The sequence below is a fragment of the Lonchura striata genome, chromosome Z (genome assembly GCF_050655825.1).
Source record: "Lonchura striata isolate lonStrDom1 chromosome Z, ASM5065582v1, whole genome shotgun sequence".
Classification (NCBI taxonomy): domain Eukaryota; kingdom Metazoa; phylum Chordata; class Aves; order Passeriformes; family Estrildidae; genus Lonchura; species Lonchura striata.
Genome location: NC_140740.1, coordinates 716,684 through 740,246, shown reverse-complemented (window position 1 = coordinate 740,246; position 23,563 = coordinate 716,684). Strand labels below are relative to the sequence as shown.

At 43.2% G+C, this 23,563-nt stretch overlaps 1 protein-coding gene across 4 annotated transcripts in view; it reads right to left on the bottom strand.

Moving 5' to 3' along the window:
• Positions 1-1,963: 1,963 nt before the first annotated feature.
• MSH3 (mutS homolog 3) overlaps positions 1,964-23,563 on the bottom strand; it is a 94,148-nt gene continuing 72,548 nt past the window's right edge. For all 4 annotated transcript variants that reach the window (XM_085566389.1, XM_085566386.1, XM_085566388.1 and 1 more), the window contains 5 exons: positions 21,245-21,402; positions 7,203-7,389; positions 5,730-5,859; positions 3,820-3,994; positions 1,964-2,456 (listed from right to left, as the gene is read on the bottom strand). In XM_085566389.1, coding sequence (XP_085422515.1) covers positions 2,348-2,456; positions 3,820-3,994; positions 5,730-5,859; positions 7,203-7,389; positions 21,245-21,402 — 759 coding nt within the window. In that variant the 3' untranslated portion in view covers positions 1,964-2,347. The remainder of the gene's footprint in view (positions 2,457-3,819; positions 3,995-5,729; positions 5,860-7,202; positions 7,390-21,244; positions 21,403-23,563) is intronic.

The following is a 23,563-nucleotide window of genomic DNA, read 5'->3' as shown; positions in this document are numbered from 1 at the left end:
AGAAATGTGCCGGGAGCAGAAGCCAATACCCTCTGCAGGCCTCCAAAAGCTTAAATGTTTGGGAAGTGAGACTTAAATATTCCTTTGAGAAGGCATCCCAAGACTAGGAAGAATTCCCACTATCACCAGGCACCATCTAACTCAGGCCACTCCTCTTTAACCTTAGAGGGTCAAACCTGTTGACTTAGCTCACAGACAAAACCTGATTTTACTCTGATGTTACTCTGATGTTACTCTGATTTAAAAACAGGGCACATCTCCAAGATGATCCCACTACCAAAGCTGTACTTCACATTATTTTTAAGATGAAGGTTAGTGTGCTGAGACTGAAAAGACAATAAAAGAATAATTAACAAAAAAGACAAGAACAGCTTCTCAGCTCTCTTTGAGAAGGACTTCTGCTATGACAGAGAACCCCCAACTTAACCACAGCAGAAGGAATGAAGACAAAAATCCCTTATAAAAGGCTTTTCCCAGTTTCCCAGTACGTTTTGTTTCTTTATACCCCACGCACTCTCCCAAGGCTGAGGAGGGCCTGTCTGTCTGGATAATCTCCTGCTGCACAAATGCTCCCAAGACACGCCCTGGGTTCCTGCTCTGGAGCAGCAGAACAAGGCCCAGACACAGCTGCACTGTTCCTGCTGTGCTTTGTCACCAACGTGCCCCAAAACAGCAGCAAACACAACAGCAGCACTTTGCACCCCTCACAGAGCACCCTGTTCTCTAGGAATTACACAGCAGTGAATAAAACAGTGATTATCTGGCATGAATAGGAGAAGCCTCACAGGGACAGCCAGAAAAGCTCCCCTGTTGACAGAGCAGGGCTCACCATCATTATTTGTCTGCAGAAATGGAAAAATATGTTTTTCCACAGGCATTAAAGCTGTGGTTGCTCTGACAGCACCAGCAGCCCAGCAATACCAAACCCACTTCCCCAGGCTTCACTGCAGCTCTCCATTTCTTTCACTGCATGCAGGTCTTTTTTTCCTTCCTTGTCAGAGCATAGTCTGAATGCTCCCTCGAGGGTGAGGACTAAGAGTGCACTTTACACACGTTGGAATTTAGTAATGGCTCATTCATTCTCTTTGATGGCAATGGTCAGAGGTGTCCAGACCCACAGCACGGTGTCTGTGCTTACTTGCAGCAGAGGGCTGCATTCATCATGCCTCACAATGCCTGGCTTAGATAAACACACACCTGCAGTCACACCTTGCAAGATTAATTTTCCTCTTCAGCTCCTCCAGTGCACTGCAGAGTCTGGGAGGGAAGCTCCCACTGATCCCTGCTGCCTGAATGGCAGAGAAACTGCTTACCAGATGTCCTGACACCTGAAGAGCCTGGAGAGAATTGTCTGTTTAAAGGTAGCAGATGCCTAGGACATGTAAAAAATCACTCCCTTTTCTGCAGTCCTTCAGGAAGGGGCTGCTCCAGTGTGGTCCCTGGCATGGGGTCAGTCCTTTATGGACAAATTCTGCCCCCAAACTGCTCCTGGAGCTTCCCAGGGGACCACAGCCCCCTCAGCACTCCCTGCTCTGGGGTGGGCTCCTCAGGGCTGCAGGGCAGCCGAGCCCACCACACCACTGCATTAGTTTTATAACACCATAGGCTGTTTGCTGAGGTTTAGGCATGTCAGCATCGCTGTCCATTTTCACAGCAACGTGTTTACTCTGCTTATTTGTAGGGAAAACCCATTTGCATATCGTATTCCCATAAGAAATTCAGCTGTGGCAACTGCAAATTTAAAAATTGAGAAGCCCTTCTGAATTTTTCAGATTCACTTTGTATTTGACAGAGCATTAGGGATGCCAGCTGCACACTCTCAATCGCCCCTTTCACTCACCCTTACAATACCCCAACATTATTATTGGATTTAAGTCTTTCTCCACACTGTGATCAGGAAGAAAGGGTGCTCTAAAAAAATTAGTGAACTTTTCATGCATTAATACGAGAACAAGGAAAAAAGTCTCTTTATAATAACCACTGTTAGCAGTTTCTGGCTGTACAGCAGAGTTGAGACTCAACAACATTTACAAATATCTCTTCAGAAATAAATACAATAAAGGTGAACCATATTGTTTTATTTATAAAACACTACTTGATAATTGATCAATAATTGTTTCATGGTTTTTGAACAAATTAGAACCAATCCCCATAGGCAGTTTGCAGTTAAGGAAAAGGGTGAAAAGGAAGGGATGTGGAGGGAGAAAATTACACATGATGCAGCATCTGTGATCTCTCAGAAAGCAAAGAAGTCAACTCAGTGCACCTGGAACTGATAAAATCCATTAATCTCCAGACATGTATTTCGCACCTCCAGTATCTTCCATCTTTAACCATCATTTGAGGATTAAAAACTGTCCTTTCTTTCATCCTTAGGTTCATACATATTTTTCCATTTCTGTAGTTCCTGAGAATTATTTATCTTCCATGCTTCAGCAAAGGACTTCATCTTTCTCCTGTGGGAGAAAAAAAAACCTAATCAAAATACAGACACATTTTTAAGTGAAGCACATCAAACCCTGAAAGTCCTACAGTCATCTGCAAAATTTTATACACAGTCCAAAATAGCACAGCTGAAAATGTTACGTGATCTTCAAACAAGTTAATATTTCCTAAGATTCATGTTCCTGCTCTAGGTCAGCCAACAAATTAATTTCATAACTAACTTACAGCACCAGCAGCACTGACAAAATGATATAAACAAATGGTAAGAACAAATTGTTAAAGGAAATAAACAGCATTGTAATCAGCCCTGTTTAATTTTGATCATTCAGTTAGTACAAATTTGTATTTGTGGGATCATAAAAAGAAAGGACATTTTCAATATGAGTGCACACATCCTTCCTGTTTTTTCTCAGCATTTTTTGATTTGTAAGAGCTGTGACAAATTACAAGACGTTTAAAATGGGTTCACACACACTGCTGATGACAGTAATGTCAAAACTGGATGAAATTACCCCGTGGATTTTCTTAACATGAGGGTGATTTTAAAAAATGATACAAGGCGTTGGGAGACCAGACCCACTCCTGGGAACAGCAGTTAGGACCCTGCTCCAGATTTGTTTTTTTCCATTTTTGCCAATTACAGACTGATATTTCCAATTAGCATAAGCCACTGCATTATTTTTCCTATAAACTGTCAAGTACCTTCTAAAGTTTCTCTTTGGCTTTATTAAGAGGGGATAAAAAAGCATCGTCAGGCGTTGAGCACTGTAGAGTTTCAAAGTTTGCACCTATAAATAATTAGTAGTCAAAATGTTCTCATGTAAAATTATCCTGTCAGGATTAGGTACAGCCCTCAGACAATCAAGATCTTGGTTCGTTATGTTCCTAAGGGGCTGTTTGAATTTTGCTCATAGGACTGCCATGGAAAATAACAGCAAAAGGAAAAAAAAATCCAGTGAAAACAGTTATGAATATCTAAACTGTGCACATAATGTTACAGGATTTTCAAATCCATTATGCCACTTGATACACACAGGAATTCTCATAACTACTCTAATATGTAAGGAACAAACACCCCTGAATGAAAATTTGATATCAGGGAAATATTAAAATCCCCAGAACTTTCAGTAAAATTCTGGGTGTTTGTGGGGGCAATCAAAATATATTATAAATACTTATTTTCAAGTTAAACCAGAAGAAGAATGTCCACATTTCCTTCTACACTGTAGTATGCAAAGACAATTCAATGTTCCAAAGTAAGTAATACATACTTTCTAAGTTAAAGTCATTACTGTTTTCACTATCACTGATGAGAACATAAGTAGGTATTATAGAAGGAAATAATTAAAGAAAAAATATCACATTTGTTCAGACCTTTTCATGTTCACTATTCTCTCCAACTCCTTTGATTTGTGAGCTGCTTTCTTCAAGATTTCTTCAGGAATATCTGCCAGTTTGGCAACATTTAGCCCATAACTCCTTGCAGAGACTCCTTTAGTTATTTGATAAAGGAAAGTGATAAATTCAGGATTCTCTTCCACTTCAGATCCTAAAAACACAAAACCAAAATCAAAACCTCCTCTATGTGGCAAATACATAAGTCCCCTGTCCTAATCAGCTTACAAGGTAAGCAGATAATACAATATGAAGAATTATTTAGGGGAAAGGTTAATGGCAAATAGCAATGGCAAGTCATTTAAAAAAACACATTAAAAATTTTTACAATTATTCAGTGAACAGGCCTTTATGATGCCTGTTGTAATTCTAGACCTGGGACCATCATGTTTCACAACAGTTTCAAAACAATCAGACGTGTTTTTTCACTCCATAGAGCGCTGAATTTTGGAGCTGCTTGGCACAGTAGGATGCAGACACTGAAAGTACACAATATTAAATCATGAAGCCCGGCTGAAATGAAATCCATGGGAGCTACAAAACACATCCTGTTCATGAAGCCCCATAAATAGCAAATGTTTCCAGCCAGTGAGATCTTTCAGAAAAGGAGCTGCCATATGTTTGATCCCTAATCCCTCCTCCCTAATCCTTTGTGTTTGGCTGCTGTGGGAAGTTGGATGCTGTGATGGGCGAATCTTTCACCTATCCCAGCTCAGATATCCTCCTGAAACACGTGAAGGAAAGCATGTCCAGTTTTCAACCCCCCTAAATGTGTGACTGGAGTGACAGTGGGTGTATCACGTTCAGGAGAGGTGTAAATTGTCACACTGACATCCTAGGATTTTAGCTTTTATAATTTTCATGTATTTGCAATCCTGCAGCTCTTTAGTGTATAACCCTAAGCTCCACATTCAGTGCCAGCTGCTGCTGTCCCATTTTGGGAAGACACAGCAATTCCTCTCCAGGCCTGGCAATCAAGGACACCTCACTGCCTCAGGGCCCAGAAATGCAAACCAAAGTGACTTGGGGGAGAAACTTGGGGTAAATGCCTTCATTAGCTGAAGCTGTAATTGTTAGATTAACCCCCAATATGCAAATGGACCAAACTTATGAAAGTGTGAAACCTGTGACCTGTGGTTCATTTTGGGTGCAGCCCCTGAGGAAGGACTTTGTCTACCTGATATGTACCTGAAGGCTGTTCAATAATATATCTGCTTTTTATTCTCTTAACTTTGTCTGGCCCCTGTTTTTAGGTAGCCCAAAAAGCCATCAATAGCATAGAGCGACCCCTCAAAGTGCTGGCAACAGCCACTGGGGACTGCTGAGGTTGATAGGTAGGGATGGAAGAAAAAAAGTATTTGGCAAGGTCTGAGGAGGAAAATGGCTCTTAAGAAGACTTTGACTTTTTAGAAGTCTGTCCTCTGTTTTTAGGTAGCCTGAAGAGGCATCAACATCAGCGTTACTTTGTGGCTGAGCATAGAGGAATTTCTCATGGAACAAGGGCACGATATCCTTGGTGGTATTTCTTTGCAGGAACTGGACAACCCTGGCCTGCAGATTACAGATCTACTTTAGTTACTTTAGAAGTATTCAGGACATCCTTAAAAAGACAACAAGCTTTGTAGAAATACAGTGGTCAATGCTGGATGCTGAAAATTGTCATGTACTATAAGCTGATTCTAACACTTTTTGTGTAACAGCCAGCCAAGAAGTGATTTGTAGATGTAATCATATGACGTTATGAGTGTTGATTAGCTATTGTATTATGTAAGGCAAGAGGGTATAAGACATGAATAAATTAGACGATAAAGGAGGATGGCATCCAGCCATGCTGGTCTGAGTGTCATTCCTCCGGCCGGCTCCCGGTGGGCTGACAGCCTCCCACTGACCCGTGTGCTGCCCGGCGTCCTCCTCGCTGAGCAGGAAGGCCGTGTGGTAATTGCCCACGGCGCGGGGGTACCGCTGCTGCAGCTCGCACACCGAGGGGTAGTGGGTGACGAACAGCGTCAGGGCCTGCACCTGCAGACACAAACACACAAACACAAACACACAAACACAGAAACGTGCTGTGGGCCCGAGCACGGCCTCACAGAGCGGCTGTGCTTTCCCCACAGCCCTGAGAGTGGACATGGCACCTTCCTCCATGGCCAGCATGGCTTCATGGAGCTGCTGTGCTTTCCCCACAGCCCTGGGGTGGACATGGCACCTTCCTCCATGGCCAGCATGGCCTCATGGAGCTGCTGTGCTTTCCCCACAGCCCTGGGGTGGACATGGCACCTTCCTCCACGGCTTTCCCCACAGCCCTGGGGTGGACGTGGCACCTTCCTCCATGGCCAGCATGGCCTCATGGAGCTCCTGTGCTTTCCCCACAGCCCTGAGAGTGGACATGGCACCTTCCTCCACGGCTTTCCCCACAGCCCTGGGGTGGGCATGGCACCTTCCTCCATGGCCAGCATGCCTTCATGGAGCTCCTGTGCTTTCCCCACAGCCCTGGGGTGGACATGGCACCTTCCTCCATGGCTTTCCCCACAGCCCTGGGGTGGACATGGCACCTTCCTCCATGACCAGCATGGCTTCATGGAGCTCCTGTGCTTTCCCCACAGCCCTGGGGTGGACATGGCACCTTCCTCCACGGCTTTCCCCACAGCCCTGGGGTGGACATGGCACCTTCCTCCATGGCCAGCATGGCTTCATGGAGTGGATGTGCTTTCCCCACAGCCCTGGGGTGGACATGACACCTTCCTCCATGGTCAGCATGGCTTCATGGAGCAGCTGTGCTTTCCCCACAGCCCTGGGGTGGACATGGCACCTTCCTCCACGGCTTTCCCCACAGCCCTGGGGTGGACATGGCACCTTCCTCCACGGCTTTCCCCACAGCCCTGAGAGTGGACATGGCACCTTCCTCCATGGCCAGCATGGCCTCATGGAGCAGCAGTGCTTTCCCCACAGCCCTGGGGTGGACATGGCACCTTCCTCCACGGCTTTCCCCACAGCCCTGAGAGTGGACATGGCACCTTCCTCCATGGCCAGCATGGCTTCATGGAGCTGCTGTGCTTTCCCCACAGCCCTGGCGTGGACCTGGCACCTTCCTCCATGGCCAGCATGGCTTCATGGAGCTGCTGTGCTTTCCCCACAGCCCTGGGGTGGACATGGCACCTTCCTCCACGGCTTTCCCCACAGCCCTGGGGTGGACATGGCACCTTCCTCCACGGCTTTCCCCACAGCCCTGAGAGTGGACATGGCACCTTCCTCCATGGCCAGCATGGCTTCATGGAGCTGCTGTGCTTTCCCCACAGCCCTGGGGTGGACATGGCACCTTCCTCCACGGCCAGCGTGGCCCACACGGGGCCACGGGCACTTACATCTGTGATGAAATGCTCCAGGGTGGCATAGGCAATGGCGATGCCATCGTGAGTGCTCGTCCCTCGGCCCAGCTCGTCCAGGATCACCAGCGACCTCGAGGTGGCTTTTCGGATGATCTCAGCAGTGTCTGTCAGCTCCTCCATGAAGGTGCTCCGGCCTTTGTAGATGTTGTCTGCAGCGCCCATTCTGCGCCGGGACACAGAACACAACATTACAAATGCCAGCTAATGCTGGAAAAAAAACAATCACGGGCATGAAAGCAATCTGTAATAATCCCTGGTTGCTGCTCCAAACAGAGGAGAAGAGCGCAGGCAGAACATTCACCTTCCGGAACAGTCTCCCAGCACACAGCTTCACAAACAGCACAAGCCAGCCTGCTTTTCCCTCAAAAAGAACCCTGGCACTTCAGACCAGTCAGCTCACAAAAATTCCACCAAAGGTGGCTGCGAAGGTGAATTTCACTCCTTTGGTTCAACCCTCTGCTCATATGTGTTTCTAATGATACCAGTACCCAAAGGTATCCAATACTGGCATTTCCACAGAGTGGAAAGTCGTGTGAACCAGGTATTTGTGCATCCAAACAGCAGAGCAGCCATTTCCTTCAGGCACTAAGAACAAAATAAGCATTATTTCCCCTAACTGCAGAGGTATACATTCTTAACCAGCATGTTTAAACAAGATTTAAAGGTATTTTTAGAGTTCTCTCCTCATTCTGTTGAAACAACGCTTAGCAGCTGGCAGGCAGGTGAGCGCAACACACCAATTCCTCCACATTCCACACAACTCTTCCAGCTCTGATTCAGATCCATGTAACCCTCAACACTCAAAGCCTATCTCAAATTGTGGATTTGTGGTCTACATCTGAGAAACCTGTTGTTAGTCCACCCTGGTTTTCCCTTCTTCTGCAGCTTTCCTTACCTGTGCAAGTAATACCCATTCTATACTGAAGGAAGAGTATTTCATTTTCGCATTTCTACTTTTGAATTATATGAATCATATTAGAGCATCCCTTCTGAGACAGGTCATCACAAGCATGACACTGAGGAGGGATGTGAAACTGGATTTATTCTCTCTTATCAGCCAGTATATAGTTACATACAAGCCACACTAATTTAAGGAAAAGTAAATAATGTGTTTAGTAAATTATATTCCCAAATTTAACAGCTGGCCACAACAGTATTTACAGCCAATCAGAACCTTTAAAGAATAGCCCAATATAAGTTTTTTTCTTTCTCTTTTGCTGCGTCTGTATTATAATTGCTTTTGTGACCTCCTGAGGCATCATCAAGATACAAATAAATTTATGAGGATCTTATGACTAAAAGCAAGCAGGCTGGACCCAGCACAACTATAATTTGTATATATTCTCTGGTCCCTGCACTGAAAGTCTGTCGTGCTATCATTTGTAACTGCGTAATAAGCAAATCTTCAGTTATAAATTAACTACTTTTGGTTGGAGATGAGCCTGTGAGAAAACTGAGTTTTTGTTCCATTGACTGTGTGCTTAAACACAGACACACAAGTTACACTCCCACATACCCCAAAAGACAGGTGATTCTGGCCATAAGCTAACTCAACTGTACATGACTGTTCTCTGAATTAAGTGTATAACTCAGGATAGTGAGGTTTTGTGAAATTAACATTTTATTTAGCCACTTACTGCTGTAATCCTTTCAAAAGCTGGGCTAGGAATGATGAACATTTTACTGAATTTCTCACAGTGCCCCCACCACCCCTGGGCCCATTTCCCAGCCTGGGTCAGGCACCAGGCTCTGCTGTAAAATCAAGCAATCCTCTTTATTGCACAGATCCACAGAGAACAGGATAACTTAGTCCTTTTTTTAACACTATTACCTGCAAATCCATTAATCAGAATGACAAATACTTTTTATGTTTGAACAATCTCTGGCTCCTTAATGAACACAACTTCAGTCCTAAGTTTCCAACTCTACAATTAGTGGCATTATTATTATTTTCTCATTTCTTACTTGGCTTTTCCTTACAGAGACAGCATCTCACAGGCTGTCTGTTGTGTGCCTGTGATGATTGCACATAGAGCTTCCATTTGTCTCTGGGATTGCATCATTTCCACAGAGCCCACAAAATATTTTAGCCTGTTTTGTATCTAATTTGCATTCACAAAAATAATTTCCTGAACTTCCTCACTAAATGCTCTAGATACAAAGAGAAATTAGTGTTATCTTTCCCTTGTTGTTAGAGACAGCTGGAGAAGAAGTCTTTCTTTCCAGCATCTTAAAACATTCAAATCCAACTCAGGCTTAACTACAGATTTAAAAAACAGTGAGTTTTTAAATGACAAAAAACCTCTTAAATGTCATCCTTTGAAAATTGATAAAATTGTTCTTTCTGCCTCTGTCCTTTACACTAGAATAATTATACTTGTTTTTTGAACATACATACTGAGCAGTGTTATCCCAGAAATAAGCAGGAATAACTGCTTTAGTGTGGATGACTGCAATTTGCAGCAAGGCATTGCTCCCTAACTTTATGCTCTATTATTCCTGATACAAAAAATTTGTTGAGTCATAAAACCTACTGGTTAAACAACCCTTTTTTTGATTTCTTTCACATTTAAAACAGCCATAATAAACCCCACCAAATTTTTCCAGGCCTCAGTGGCTTTCAATCCACATTTTAATGCAGATCTCCTCCTAAATGTTTTTATACATTAAAACATTAAATTCTTCTTCTCCAGTCCTGCCCACAAGGAACATGCAGACAGGCAGCATGAGCAGCGTCTCTTTGGATCCATCACGCCTCAGCAGATGCAATTTGGCTGGAAAACACTTGTTTTAATGTCTCTTTGACAGCCAACCAAATCTTGCAAAATTAAAAGCTCTTCATCTTAGGGTGTTCAACCCATTTATTATGAAAACTTAAAAAAAAAAAAAAAGAAGAAGATGGTTCAAGTAGCAAAGATTCCTGTCAAAGGCCTCAGAAAAAAAAAAAAAAAACAACAGAGAGGCAATGTTTTGTAAGTTAATTTTCAGAGGATGTAACTGTGCTACCTCTCAAAAGAAGTTATCCCACATGCTCTTAGAGTTGGCTTGGGTTTGAGATCACAGTGTGGGCTCCAGAAGTTCATTCCTCTTTTATTTCACTGTGCATCTCTCTCGCAGTTTTGAAAATGAACAGGCAGCCCAGGAGCTCACAGTGGTGACATTCCACCACGTGAATCCCAGAAAACAAGACTGCAAGGCCATTCTCTTCCCACAGCTGTCAACAGTGCTACTTACTGATTCCTACTCTATAGAGTACTTAATGCTGGGAAAAAACTCCAAACTTAAACTAGGTTTTCCCATTGATTTTAGTAATGTCCATCTGAGCTTAGAAGCTCACCTAAAATACTTACTGAAAAAATGGAACCTGTTGCAGAAGAATAAAACTAATTCAAGAACAACTAACATGAAAAGAAAATTACTCTTTTTTTCAGGAATAAGGTGTAGAACACTCTCAGCAACAACGAAAATCAATTTCTGTGATTCAAAGATAACACTGAGCACACCAGGAATAAAAAAAATGTGTAATGTAACTTTACAATTCCACTCACTCCCTCACACCAAGCCCTTTGAAATGTCATTTCAGAGATCACTGGATTTGCACAGGAGTCATTTAAATTAAAATAACCGGTTTATAAGAAGGGAGGACTAGATGAGCTGCTGCCTTGCAGCTCACCCCACTCCTGGCAGGGCCCTGCTGTCCTCAGCAGAGCAGTGTGGTCAGCGGGGCAGTGGGCACAGGCAGCCCACCAGGGACGGGCAGGACACGGGAGATGCGTTAACTAATTCCTCAGGAGATTGCATGTGCAAATTTGTAACAGCTCACTGGCAAGAAAATAATGCTTCACACTCCCCCACAACCTACTGGTACATCATCCTCTTCATTTCCATCAGGATCTCACTGATGCAGACCAAAAACTGACAGCAGGAGAAATAATTTACAGAAGCCGTAATTACAGAATTAGGGATAAAAAAGAAGTGTGACAGAAAGCATGGCTATCAGGACAGTTGTTATTTTTGCATTATTCATGGGTGACTCCTAAGAAGGGTGCCAAGGACAGGGAATCAAAGGATGCTCATTACATAAACCTGTTTTTAGTCTACATGTAGAAGTGCTCAACCACTTCTACAACTGCAAATTTAAATGAAAAAATACCAATGGTACGCTACCTAATTAAGGAGAACAGCTGCTGAGAAGCCTGAAAGAATGCATTAAATGTAAAATACATTTTTCTTTTGTACATTACTGTAGATATGTGATACTCTCAGTCACTGAGAGATTAATGAAGGTATTAAATGACTCTGAGGGATACAAACTTTGCATTAATCTAGAAAGAAAAGCGAGTCCAAAGTGATTTCGATACTGAGCTTCAGAGTGGTTTCTAAATCTCTTTTTTCTCCTTCTCAGTATCACTAGGAAACTGAAGCAGCCAGAACAAACAATCACTGAAATTCTCCTTTCCTTCTAGGGCTGGTCCACAGGGGAACGCTGCACACACCAGCACCCCTGCATTTTAAAAGAAACATTTCTAACAGGATTAACTTTCAAGATGTGAAGTGCACAGATTTTTTTTTGTTTTTCCCTAACAGCCAGAGGAAAGAAGAACACCCATGGACTCAATTTTTTCAAAAGCATCAGCTGGACTGACAGCACAGGCAGGACAGAATCCCTGTGAGCCACTGCAGGCCCTGAGTGACAAGAAGTTACCAGCACCCCTCATCCCTAGACATTATGGACTAACAGAAACTCAGTTATTACAAAAGGTTATCTCATGTTACCTAGTGAGGAACACCCAGTAAATCTGCTTTCTGAAACTCAGCAAAGATACTCTCAGTAACATCTGAGCTGCTTAAAAATACTTGTTACATTGCCTAGGGCAAATACATCACTGAGTTTTAAATTCTCGCTGTGAATGTTACTGATGGTCAAGAGGAAGTCGAGCTTGTGAGTGCAAACATTTTTCTGCAGGATAAATTCTAAGAGCAGATACTCAAAGTGGTTCTTTGAGAGTCATCACTATTAACTTGAAGAAGGTGAAAAAACAGAGACAAATCAACACCTTCAAATATGCACAGGTCTGCACTCACTGCTTGGGACACCAGGGAGGGAACTCAAGGTAATTAAGTTAATGTGCATTTGTAGCTGAAGGATTGAGGCCAGGGGGGATTAAAGAGCAGGAATATAGCAACAGAGTAGGGACAATGGCTGAAGCTCTCAGCACAAGTGAACTTTTACCCTTTAGACCTGTGGACACCAAGGACAATCCAATTCCACCTGAGACTGGGTCAAGTCATAGGACGGAAGAGTTTCAGAAAGGTAAATACAACCACTCAACCTCACTGTAAAACAGCTGGTCAGCTTTGCAGGCAGATTTCCTCCTCCCTGGCCGCTGTCAGGGGCAGCAGAAGGTGCTCTGCGAGTCTCCCTGAGTGTGAACATCTGCCCTGCACTGCTTGAGATGGGTTTCCAGGGCCCATTTCAGCCCTGCATGCACAAGGGATGTTTGTGTTCAGACTTCACCCAGCAACATGCCTGCACCCCAAAGGCTGTCTGGTTGAATATGGCATTATTCCACGTAGCAAACCTCACACTGCAGATGCATGTTTCTGTGAAATGAACAGAGACATGAAACCAAATTAGCTACAGATACATGCACAGCCTGGCTTAACTTGTCCCTTCAGAGCCACAGAACACTGTCAGAAGCAATTACAGTTCAAATGTACTGTGATATGTCCAAGACACAACTTTTCTAGAAAAAAACAGAACAAAATAATTCTTCAGTTTAACAGCACTAACTACAACTTTCGCCTAATCTATTTTTTTTTAATCCAAACCAAAGCTATCTCCACGTGACAAAAAATGGTGCAATGTACTTAATACAGCACCCCGTTCTTCCCCAAAAGATGGGAACAATTTACCCCAGAGGTGCAATTACATGATTGATTGTGAGCATAAATGAAAGGCTTAAGTAATTCTTGTTACTCTGGCAGTAAACAAAAATACAATTAAGGAGGAACAAAATGAAGAAAATTACTGTGCCATAAAGAAGTAACATTTCTGAAAATTACTTTGGGGTTATTGACAGCAAAAAGTTCTGTTGGTCTGACTCACCGTGCTTTTAATACAAACAATACTTTCTTGACATGTCAGTATATAAAATTCTCATGTGGACTTGCCATTCACTTGGGATTGCTTTGTGAGAACAGCTCCCTACTTTTCTGCACAATAAATAAATCATTGTGCACGGCAGAACCACTAAGCTTTACCACATATATACAAAATAAACAAAGATCTGAAAAAGTACCTTTGACTTTTTGATTTTCTGACCATTATCTTTCAGAGTTTAACTGCTCAGGCAAATTGAGAGACTTTCTTCTATTCGTTAATTTTTTTTTTTCTCCTGAAGGGATATCTGAATGATTTAAACATTTGTTTTCAGTTTTAAAAAACTTTGAAAGAAAAATCTCCAAAGTTCTGGTCAAAACCAGGTTATGTACAAACAAGTTGTTCAGCTGAGATAAACTCCTCCACAGTTTTGACTCAGCAATCAATCTCCTGGTGATTTCTGTACACACCTGCAAAACCTGCCAAACACTGCTGTCACCTCCCCACTGGTTTCACAGCCTAGATTTCACTGATTATGAAGAAGCTGTCTAGATGAATGTCTTCATTTGTCTGAGGTGGTGTGATTTTAACTGGTATTTCTAGGAAAAATTATCTTCATCATCTTATCCTGTAAGCATCAAATAAATCATTAAAGCTTAATAAAGAAATAAATGGAAGCAAGGATTTTTTTTTTTTTTAATGTAGACTCTGGTCTTTACAGTAAAAACAAAAAAAAATTCACAAGTGATATAAAATGAGAGGCAACATTTGCCTATTCCGATGCAAATAGGACCACTTCTAATAATAGAGCTTGTTATTTATTATTTTAAATACAACTATTTCCCCCTCTGTGCTTCTCCTGTGCAGCTCCCTTCTGATAAGCCAATGATACTGGCTGAATTAAATTAAGTGCAACATGGTTTGCTTAGTTACAAAAAGCTAAGAATTCATTTTGCCATAAGAGGTCACATCAGTGGAAGAGTCACATCCATTAATACTTAGGAGAATTATTTTGCTTTTGTTCTCACGTGATTTACCTCAGCGTATTGAAAAAAGCAATTGGAGACTATCTGCCACTCAGTTTCCAGTTTGACAGAAACATTCTTTTTCCTGCTTCACAAACCCACTCCATCCTGTGCTTTCTGATTTTTCTCAGGAGTTCTTACAAAATATACTCTTAGCAAGCCTTGAAACATTTTAACCTGAAAATAAATCTAAAAGTAATCTCAAGTAAGCCAAGCCATTTTTTAAGTATCTTTCAATCTTGAATGATGTTGGCATTTCAATGAAGAAAAGAAAAAATAAAATACAAGCATCCAAGTCAGTTGTCCCAATGCTTGCAGATATTCATACAATATTTGCTTTCCATCATGACTTTAAACCTCACTGAAATTTGTGATAATGCCCTAGGTATGTACATTTCATCCAGCTAAAATAAAATGTTTGTCTACTTGTTTCTTTCAGCTACACACACTTGTGAAACAGTAATACGACTTTGTCAAGTTGTCAGAATTAAATAGCTGTAAATGCATCTGTTAGAAGGCCTGACCTTTTTGAGAGTAATTCCACATCTACAGATCAGAAAAGCAGATGTTTTAATAAACCATACAGAAGAAAATACTATGGCTTGTTTGATACATGGCCTCTCCAGAAGGCTGGAGTAATGAGGACTGAGTTTTCTTGGGTTCTTTTTAGTTTTCTTTGAAGAAATCCTCCATCTCTAGAAACTGTTCTCTAAGCCCTAACAGCAATTCTTTCCAGCTATGGGGAAGAGGCTGAGGGCTCCATGCAGCCTGCACAATCCCACAGCCACAAACACTCCCTGAGTTTCTGCCCCATAAATCTCTTTTCAGTCAAGGCAAAGGAAAAAAATGTCAAGAGGATCCACAATGCCTGTAGGTGAATCATACCAGAAATGCCACTTTGGGACACAAATGCCCCTTCCTCTTCCATCTTTGTGAACCCAAATGCATGTGACTGTTGTGGCTCTCTGCTCACAGGATGATGGAGATGAGCAGTGCCAGGCACACCACTCGAGCAGGCGTTCAAACACTGATTTATTTCTCAATGCCATAATGCTGTCTCCCACATGAGTTCTGTGAGGCTTTTGCCACGGGAGGTTTGTGCAGCACTCACAAACCTCAGTGGAGCGGGCCACGCCTGGTCTGAGTGGGTTTCAGAGCAGCTGAAGATGCCACCCGAGCAGTGGCACAGCAAGGCAAGGACAGCCCCCAGCTGGCAGAACAGCACCGAGCTCCCACTCAGAGGGACTCTGAGGAACTGTCTTGGCTGCTCCAGCAGCTCCCTAAAGATAAAAAGAGACTGAATCTCATCAGTGTCACCATGGTAAGCCAGGTATATGTGTAAGTAATACCATTTTTCCTTAACCTGGAATGCACAGTATGTAGAACACATGCACTGGGCTGGCAGGAGCAGAGAGCTTTCCTCATACCAGCTCTGTTTCTTGGGAAAGGAGGATTATCTGATGGGCACTTCTGGGTGCCTCCAAGGCAAAGTGTCACACAAAACCAGGCTCAGCTGGGGTGAAATATCCAGGCTGGACTGATCACAGAATCCCCTGAGCTGGAGGGACCCACAGGATCAGCCAGTCCCACCCCTGGCCTGCACAGACCCCCAGATCCCCCCGGGCATCCCTGGAGCTCTCCTGGAGCTCTGGCAGCCTCGGGGCCGTGCCCATGCCCTGGGGAGCCTGGGCAGTGCCAGCACCTCTGGGAAGAGCCTTTCCTGCTCTCCAGCCTGAGCTGCCCTGGCCCAGCTCCTGGATCCTGTCCCTGTCACGGGGAGCAGAGATGGGAGCAGCCCCTCGGGAGGAGCTGCAGCTCCTGAGCTGGCCACAGCCTGGTCACTGACACTCTGTGGCAAACTGAGTCATGCACACACCCGGGTGTCCTCTCTCAGGGGTGGACACAGCCTGTGTGGACATGTTTTCCTAGACCCTGCAAAGGGGTGTGTTCACCACCTGAGCTGTGTCACCTCAGCCCGCAGCTGGGAGCACATAGCTGACACTCCCATGGACCTCAAATGCAATTTTCAACAGGACCTTCACTTGGAAAGGCTCTCAGTTATTCTGTTGTGGCTTGAAGTGATCAAAATCCTCTCCCTGTATATGGTTGAACCCATCAACCAACTCAGAAAAGCCACTCCAAGGTACATGACTGAAATTGGCCCTTGGTGGCTGGAATTTATGTGACCCAGCTAAGGCCAGTGGTGAGGGGGATGAAACTCCTCCATTATTTCACTGCTCAGTCCAAAGATTTCTGTGCTCTGGATTTAATTGAACAAACAGCTTTTACACATGTTCCACATCATTATACAAGAACAACAGATTCTAAAATACCAAAACAGTGATGTAACTTCAGAGCTGGGACAGACAGACCCAGGATTCCATCATGGACATGTCTGAGGGACTCTCTATACAGAGATGTAATACAAGCTAGAACTAAAAAACATACTTCCCTAGCCAAGGTGAGCAACCACCATCTGTTTTCACAACTTTCTTATATATATATATAGTGGAATCTGAAACAAGTGAGTACCTCCTAACTGCAGATTCAGCAATGACGAGTGGCCTCCATGTTAAAAATACATTTAAATCATCTGTTTCAAGGAGAAAATGCAGAATAAAGTTCTTTACACCTAAATACAGATCCTGTGACGTGAAGGGACTATCCTGCCTGCCTGCCCCCTCCATCCCTGCCTTCTCTACATAGCCTACAGACAATCCCAGCTGTATTTGATACCTTGAGGATTAAAGTCATGCTGAGAAGGCTGTAAACAGCAAGATAACTCTTTATTTATTCCTGTGACCTTACAGCATGAGGCAGACCCCCTGCAGGAGGCAGTTCTCAAAGGCATCTGAATCACAGGTGCTTCATTAGTTCAGACAACTGAAGCTGCACCTTTAACAGCATGTCCAGCATGGCTGGGATGAAACCTCACTGCAAGGTGTGGGTCACTGCAGTGACTGTGCTAGCTCCCTGAAATAAGTGAAAATAGCTCTTCTTTCAACACAGGAAGAGAAATCCAGGCAGGTACGTGCTCGAGGATGGAAATTGCTCTGTCCCTGTACCATCACCTGGCAGTGGCAGGGGTTGCTCAACTTCACACATTCTTTCTGATGGAAGCTTGTGATGGCCAAAAATTGATTCTCAAAGTTTGAAGGCAGTTGTTAACCTGAACTGTTAATTATCTTGTTTATTTGAGGATGTTTTGCCTTCAAAGTGCTCTAGGATTCTCCCTCTCCCTCTCAATTTTGACCATGGACCTTCATGAACAGCTATTGTTGGCCCACAGGAAGCAGGATAAAGCCTCCTAGCAATGGGAAATTCTCTCAGTAATTGATTAGAAGAGGGACTCTGCAGAGGTCAGCTTTCTTCAGCAGCTGAACACCACCCTCCCCAGGGCATGATTAGGCCAGCAGAACTCTTGTCATTAATTCCTCCATACATGGATGTCCACCCCTGCTTTGTCTCCCTGCTCAAACACACACAGAAACAGCAAATTAATTTCAGTGTCTGATTGACTGTATTAGAACTAACAAACATGGAAGGCTAATTTTAAAAGTAGAAAATGAGGCACTTTTAAAAGTACCTCTTTACTGCAATGAGAAACTTGGAAGGGAATTTTCAAACATCAGAGAATTAAATATCCAAATCCCATTAAAAGTCAATATACATGGGATGTCAACCTCTTCTAAACCTTTCTATATTTTTAAATATAATGCCACTTATTTAAGGAAAGAAGAAAAAAAAAGGAAAAAAAAAGAAAAAAGAAAGGAAAAAAAACACTATCCAGCAAACATTCTTAAAATCCTGTGTCCTCGCCCTAGTCTGGGCTAGGCTCAGCACTGTCCCCTGTCTCACCTCCCCAGTAATGAAAAAAGATCATAAAGATCATTCCTATCTTCACTCTACCTGTAAACAATTCCTCTTGCATCTTCGAAAACATTTAGTGTAATCCAGCATGTAGAGTCAATTTTGAGATGCTATCCTATATAAGCACAATATATCACAAGGAATAACCATAGTAGCAACCTTTCAATTTCCATGGAAACCCTACTTGGAAAACAAGACACAAATCCTGGGGATACAAATCCCTTAAACCTATATAAAGTCACACTTGGAAGATGAAGTCTACAAACCAAAAAAGGCATTGGGAAAAGGGTTTATTGGGCAGAACTCTTGGTCAGCCTGGAGCACAGAACCCCTCATGGAGCCAGCTTGTACAGCATCATTGGCTGATCCCTCCCTGCATCCTTTGCTACATCCTTCCCTGCATCCCTGAGCATCCCTCCTTGAGCATCCTTCCCCAAGCATCCTTCCCTGCATCCCTGAGCTTCCTTCCCTGCATCCTTCCCTGCATCCCTGAGCATCCCTCCCTGCATCCCTTCCTGCATCCCTCCCTACTCTCTCTCCCTGCAGGGCTGCCACTCCAAGGAAGTACCTTGGAGACTGACACCTTCCCATGGTAAGTTTTTAAAAGTATTAATAATCTACTGATGTCATCAGCAACAAAATGGAAATTCACACCTTTTTCAGCAAGGCCTTGTGGCTTGGGATGGCAGTGAAAAAAGGAGGTCTACATAGCTGGTTCCATTAAAAAAATAATTAAATTATTTTTAAAAAATCCAAACAAAACTAACCTGCAAAATAAAGCACAAAAGGTTAAAAAAAAAAAAAAAAGCAGCAAAATGGGGTGGGAGTTAAGAGAAAGTCTCTGATCTCTTCCAGGTCATTCTCTACCAAAGGAGAATACAGAAAAAAAGTTGAGGCTTTAGAATAAGAAAAAACAAACCATTAAGCCTCAAGCAGGACTTAGTATGTGGCAGCTGGTTTATTGATTCTTTCCTCAAACCAGACATTAAAAACTATTTCAAGGGTAACTTCCTATGGCTGAGAAATTCCCTGAATGCAACACCACATTAACCTGCCTGACACACTTACATAGTTTAAGACCTTTCCCAGAACACTGGAAAAAATCAAAACTTACCCAAAAAGAAACCCAAATCAACAAAAGGAGAGCTTCCTTCTTCTTGGATGGTGTCTGTGTATCTTGAGCAGAATCTTCTAACCTGTTCCTCTTTTCCTTTTTTTTCCTGTTACCTTTTAACTGATGCATGACTACTTCTATCTTAATAATGTATTATCAATTTCTTCCTGATTAATATTTAGTCAATTAGTTTACTCTTAATTGCTGGTGCAATTATAAGAATTTCAGTAATTCTTCCACATATTCATCTGGTGTTTGACACATATCACATTAAATGAGGGATGGCACATCAAGCTGAGCTTCCAAAACTAATACAGACAAGGAGAAAAAAAAAATTCAATTCCCCTGTGTTAGAATGTGACTGGGCTACAAATTACATGGCCTGAAACCTCACAGTAAAAAGCACTCTGTGTCTGCTTGGTTTTATGTCTAAAAGAAGTTTTACTTTTGACCACACTACTTTACCAGAAAAGTTGTGAAAAGTACTTGGGTTTTATTCTAATACAGAGAAAAGTGAAGCGGAATCAGGGAAATACACTGGGGAACAGGTGGAACACAGATAAAAATCCAATTTATTCTCTTTCAAGTGGGCCCAAAACAAAACATCTCTCCCAATGACTGTGTCATATTTCTTAGTATTTTCTGCAGAAAACGTCCTTCTGCTATGACAGTCTAGAAAAAGCAGAGGAAAGCAGATACTAAGCTTTGTGTGTGTGTATGATTAGAATTTAAGGAAGTGAGAACACAAGTGAAGCACTCCATGTTCAGCTACAAACCCCAGAGGAAGACAAAAATAATCTTCAGATGCTCAGGGATGTTGTTATGCTCCGTTGTTATGCTCCCCCTGTGTATCTCTGTGTCCCCACAAGAAATGCTCACCCCATCAAGTCCATTACTTCTGACACAGGGTGGGGAAAAAAGTGAAGCATTTTGAATTCTCATCTCCAGTTACTTCTGGGAAGAGGACACAAATTGTTTGCTACTGTGCTTAGCACTGCCCTGCATCAAGGTGTGATTTTCATTACACCTTCCATCTGTGACATAGTAGAAAGTAAGAACACAGCACTTTTATAGGATGAAGCAATTGCAGGTGAGTAGTACCTCAGGATCTTGATTAAAAGTTACCTCTGGAATGTACACTGGCATCACAAAACAGGAATTCCCAGAAATTCCAGCTTAGGAACCTGATTGCTGTGAAACTTGTAACCACACATGATGATCCATCTCAAATACCACCAGTAACACAAAACTTTGACTAATTAAAGTAATTTTTGAAGAAAAAGGAGAAAAACAGGGTGATAAACCCTAGCAATATTAGATTATAATATACAGAGTTCTGACTCCACTTATAATTTTTGTAAACTACTCAGCAAGGTCTCAAGAATGAGACAGTGAAATAAACTCTCTTTATTCATTCTTAAAAGCACATCAAGTGAGGAGTAGGTATGTTTAGGACTGATAGTACAGGAAGGAGATCAAGCATAAAATATATGCAGCCCAAAATTTTCAGTCTGTAATACTGTGAGTATACACAACAGAGCTTCGGAGCAGAAATTGTGACATGATTTTCAGAGGTGACAACATTCATTTTTGGGGAAACATTTGGCCACTACCCAGCAGCATGAATTTGGCTGAGATATCCATTCAGGCAGGTAAGACGGATGATTAACCTGGATGTTAATCAAGACAGACACATTAAATTTCTTGGCCCTTGAAGATTCAAAGATGACAAATACCATAGGTTACCAAACAACTGGAATCAAAACCTAGCAATGAACATAATGTGCCTCTAAAATGAAAAAAGGAAACTTCAGGTATAAGTTCTCAAGTTCCAAATGAAAAATTAAATTATACTTTGATATACACACCCCCTGCCACAGTAGCATTTCCAGTTTTGAGAGTTTACCTGGTAAAAATTCCATCCACAACACCAATTGTGGCCTCTTCTGCAGGGACGAAAGAGCCAATCTGTGCCATGACTGTGATCAGTGCCACTTGCTTGATGTAGGAGCTCTTCCCTCCCATGTTGGGCCCAGTTATTATCATGACCCTTTCACCATCTCCCTGGAAACACAAAACAGTGGTGAAATACACTGCCCTGCACATGGTGCTTCTACCAGGAAGTCTGATGTGCTTAGAAGGATATAGGACAAGTCTGCAGGGTCAAACGTTCTATTCCAAGGTGAACAGCTTTCCTCCATTCTTGCAGCTCATCACATTCACCTCTCCAGATATCATCAAGCCCCACGTGCACCAAAATCACTTTTGATGACTCTTGAGCAAAATGGACAGAGTGAGTGGGAACCTCCCTGCTCTCCATCAAGGAGCCAAGAAATAATCAAGGAACTTGGTTACCAGCATGGAAAGCTGTGAGAGATGCTGAGGGATGCAGGGCTGGATGCAGCTGCCCAGAGGAGGCTCCAGGGTGAGCAGGGGATGCAGCAGCTCTGCTGGCAGCAAAGGCTGGCACAGCTGCCATCGCTCACCCGGCCAGGAGAAGCTTTGGGCTGAGCTCAGGGCGGCTCCAGGGAAGATGGAGAGAGACAATGGACAAGGGATGGAAGAACAGGAGACAGGGAATGGCTCCACTGCCCCAGGGCAGGGCTGGGTGGGACACTGGGAATGAGGAATTGTTCCCTGGCAGGGCGGGCAGGGCTGGGATGGGATTCCCAGAGCAGCTGTGGCTGCCCCTGGATCCCTGGCAGTGCCCAAGGCCAGGCTGGACACTGGGGCTGGAGCAGCTGGGACAGTGGGAGCTGTCCTGCCATGGCTGGGGTGGGATGGGATGAGCTTTATGGTTCCTTCCAACCCAAAACATTCCGGGATTCTGCAAAATTTCTCTGAAGAAAGGCAGAAAATTGTGAGCTTCCAGCACAGTGCCCAAATGTGGCTGTGATCTGGAGTGTGAGCTCAGTCTCCAGTCTGAGCTCTCATTGTCTGGGAAGATCTGGTAGGCAAAGACCTGACCTGGATTTTACATTCCTGACTGCCTGTCTGGGTATGACATAAGGACATTCAGAGTGGCTCCAACAAGGCATCAAGACATTACTGAGTCTGGCAGTACTCGACTGCAACACAGATGCTGTGAGCAGGCCATGCCCAATCTCCATCAGTGTCTCTCATCATTAAAACCAGACCCAGGAAAATGAGATCAGATGTAAGAACTCATCTCAGCTGCAAGACTCCCCATAGTATTGCTATGTGTCTACAGCTCCACAATAAAACTGTCTTCCTCAAGTGCAAGACAGCTGCTGATACAAAATTAAAACTTGTCCATGGACCTATAAAGCTTCCTCACAGCCTGAGTCGAGACTAAAAGCTTGAGTTATGCAAGGACATCACACAGCCAGACCTTCCCACGGGGTGTATCTGATGAAATGCATCAAGGGATGATCAGAACAGAAATCAGCACCCTCCACTGCCCCGTGGGAGGGACAAGGGAGAAAGGACAAGCTGTGCATAATGGACATTAGTCACGCTACGTGGGGAAATTGGCACTGATCAGGGACTGTGGTCACAGCAACCAACAAATCCCCATGCAGCAGCTCTCAAAATCTTCACAGATTCGGGTTTCAGACAGGGCTTTCATTCTGTTTACAGGGACACACACAAAATGCAGACAGGACTGTCACTTATGTTATAACTCAGGTATTAGAGAAGATACAGGACATCAGTACTTATTATATGTAAAAAGCTGATCAGCTTTTGCAAAAAAAACCCAAAAAAAACCAACCAACCACAACTTCATCCACACTGAAGTCACAATACAGTCAAAATGTAGAAAATGCCATTATTGGGAATAAAGGATTGGATGTAGTGAAGTGCACATGACTGTATGACAAAATTCACAACATTGTGATCTCCAAAGTGTAACTCAGTAATGCTACTAAAACTGTGTCAGGGCTCAACACAACAGAATTTACAGATCTTCAAACCCAGAATGAGTTCACAAGCTCATGTTAGGATCCATGAATTTTCTGCATGTGTCTGGTGTCTGTCCAGGCTCCCTCCAGCCATGCTGTGGGACTGATGCCTGCCCTGCCAGGGTTCTGTTGTAATATCAGCTATTAATGTTATGTTGTAATGGCAGCTATTAACCTGTTGTAATATCAGACCAGAGAACCCCTCTGTCCTCACAGCTGATGCAGTCATGAGCCAACAGCTTACTGGAATCCACGGCTGAAGGTAGCAGCTCTCAAACAACCCACAAATGTTTGAGGAGGAG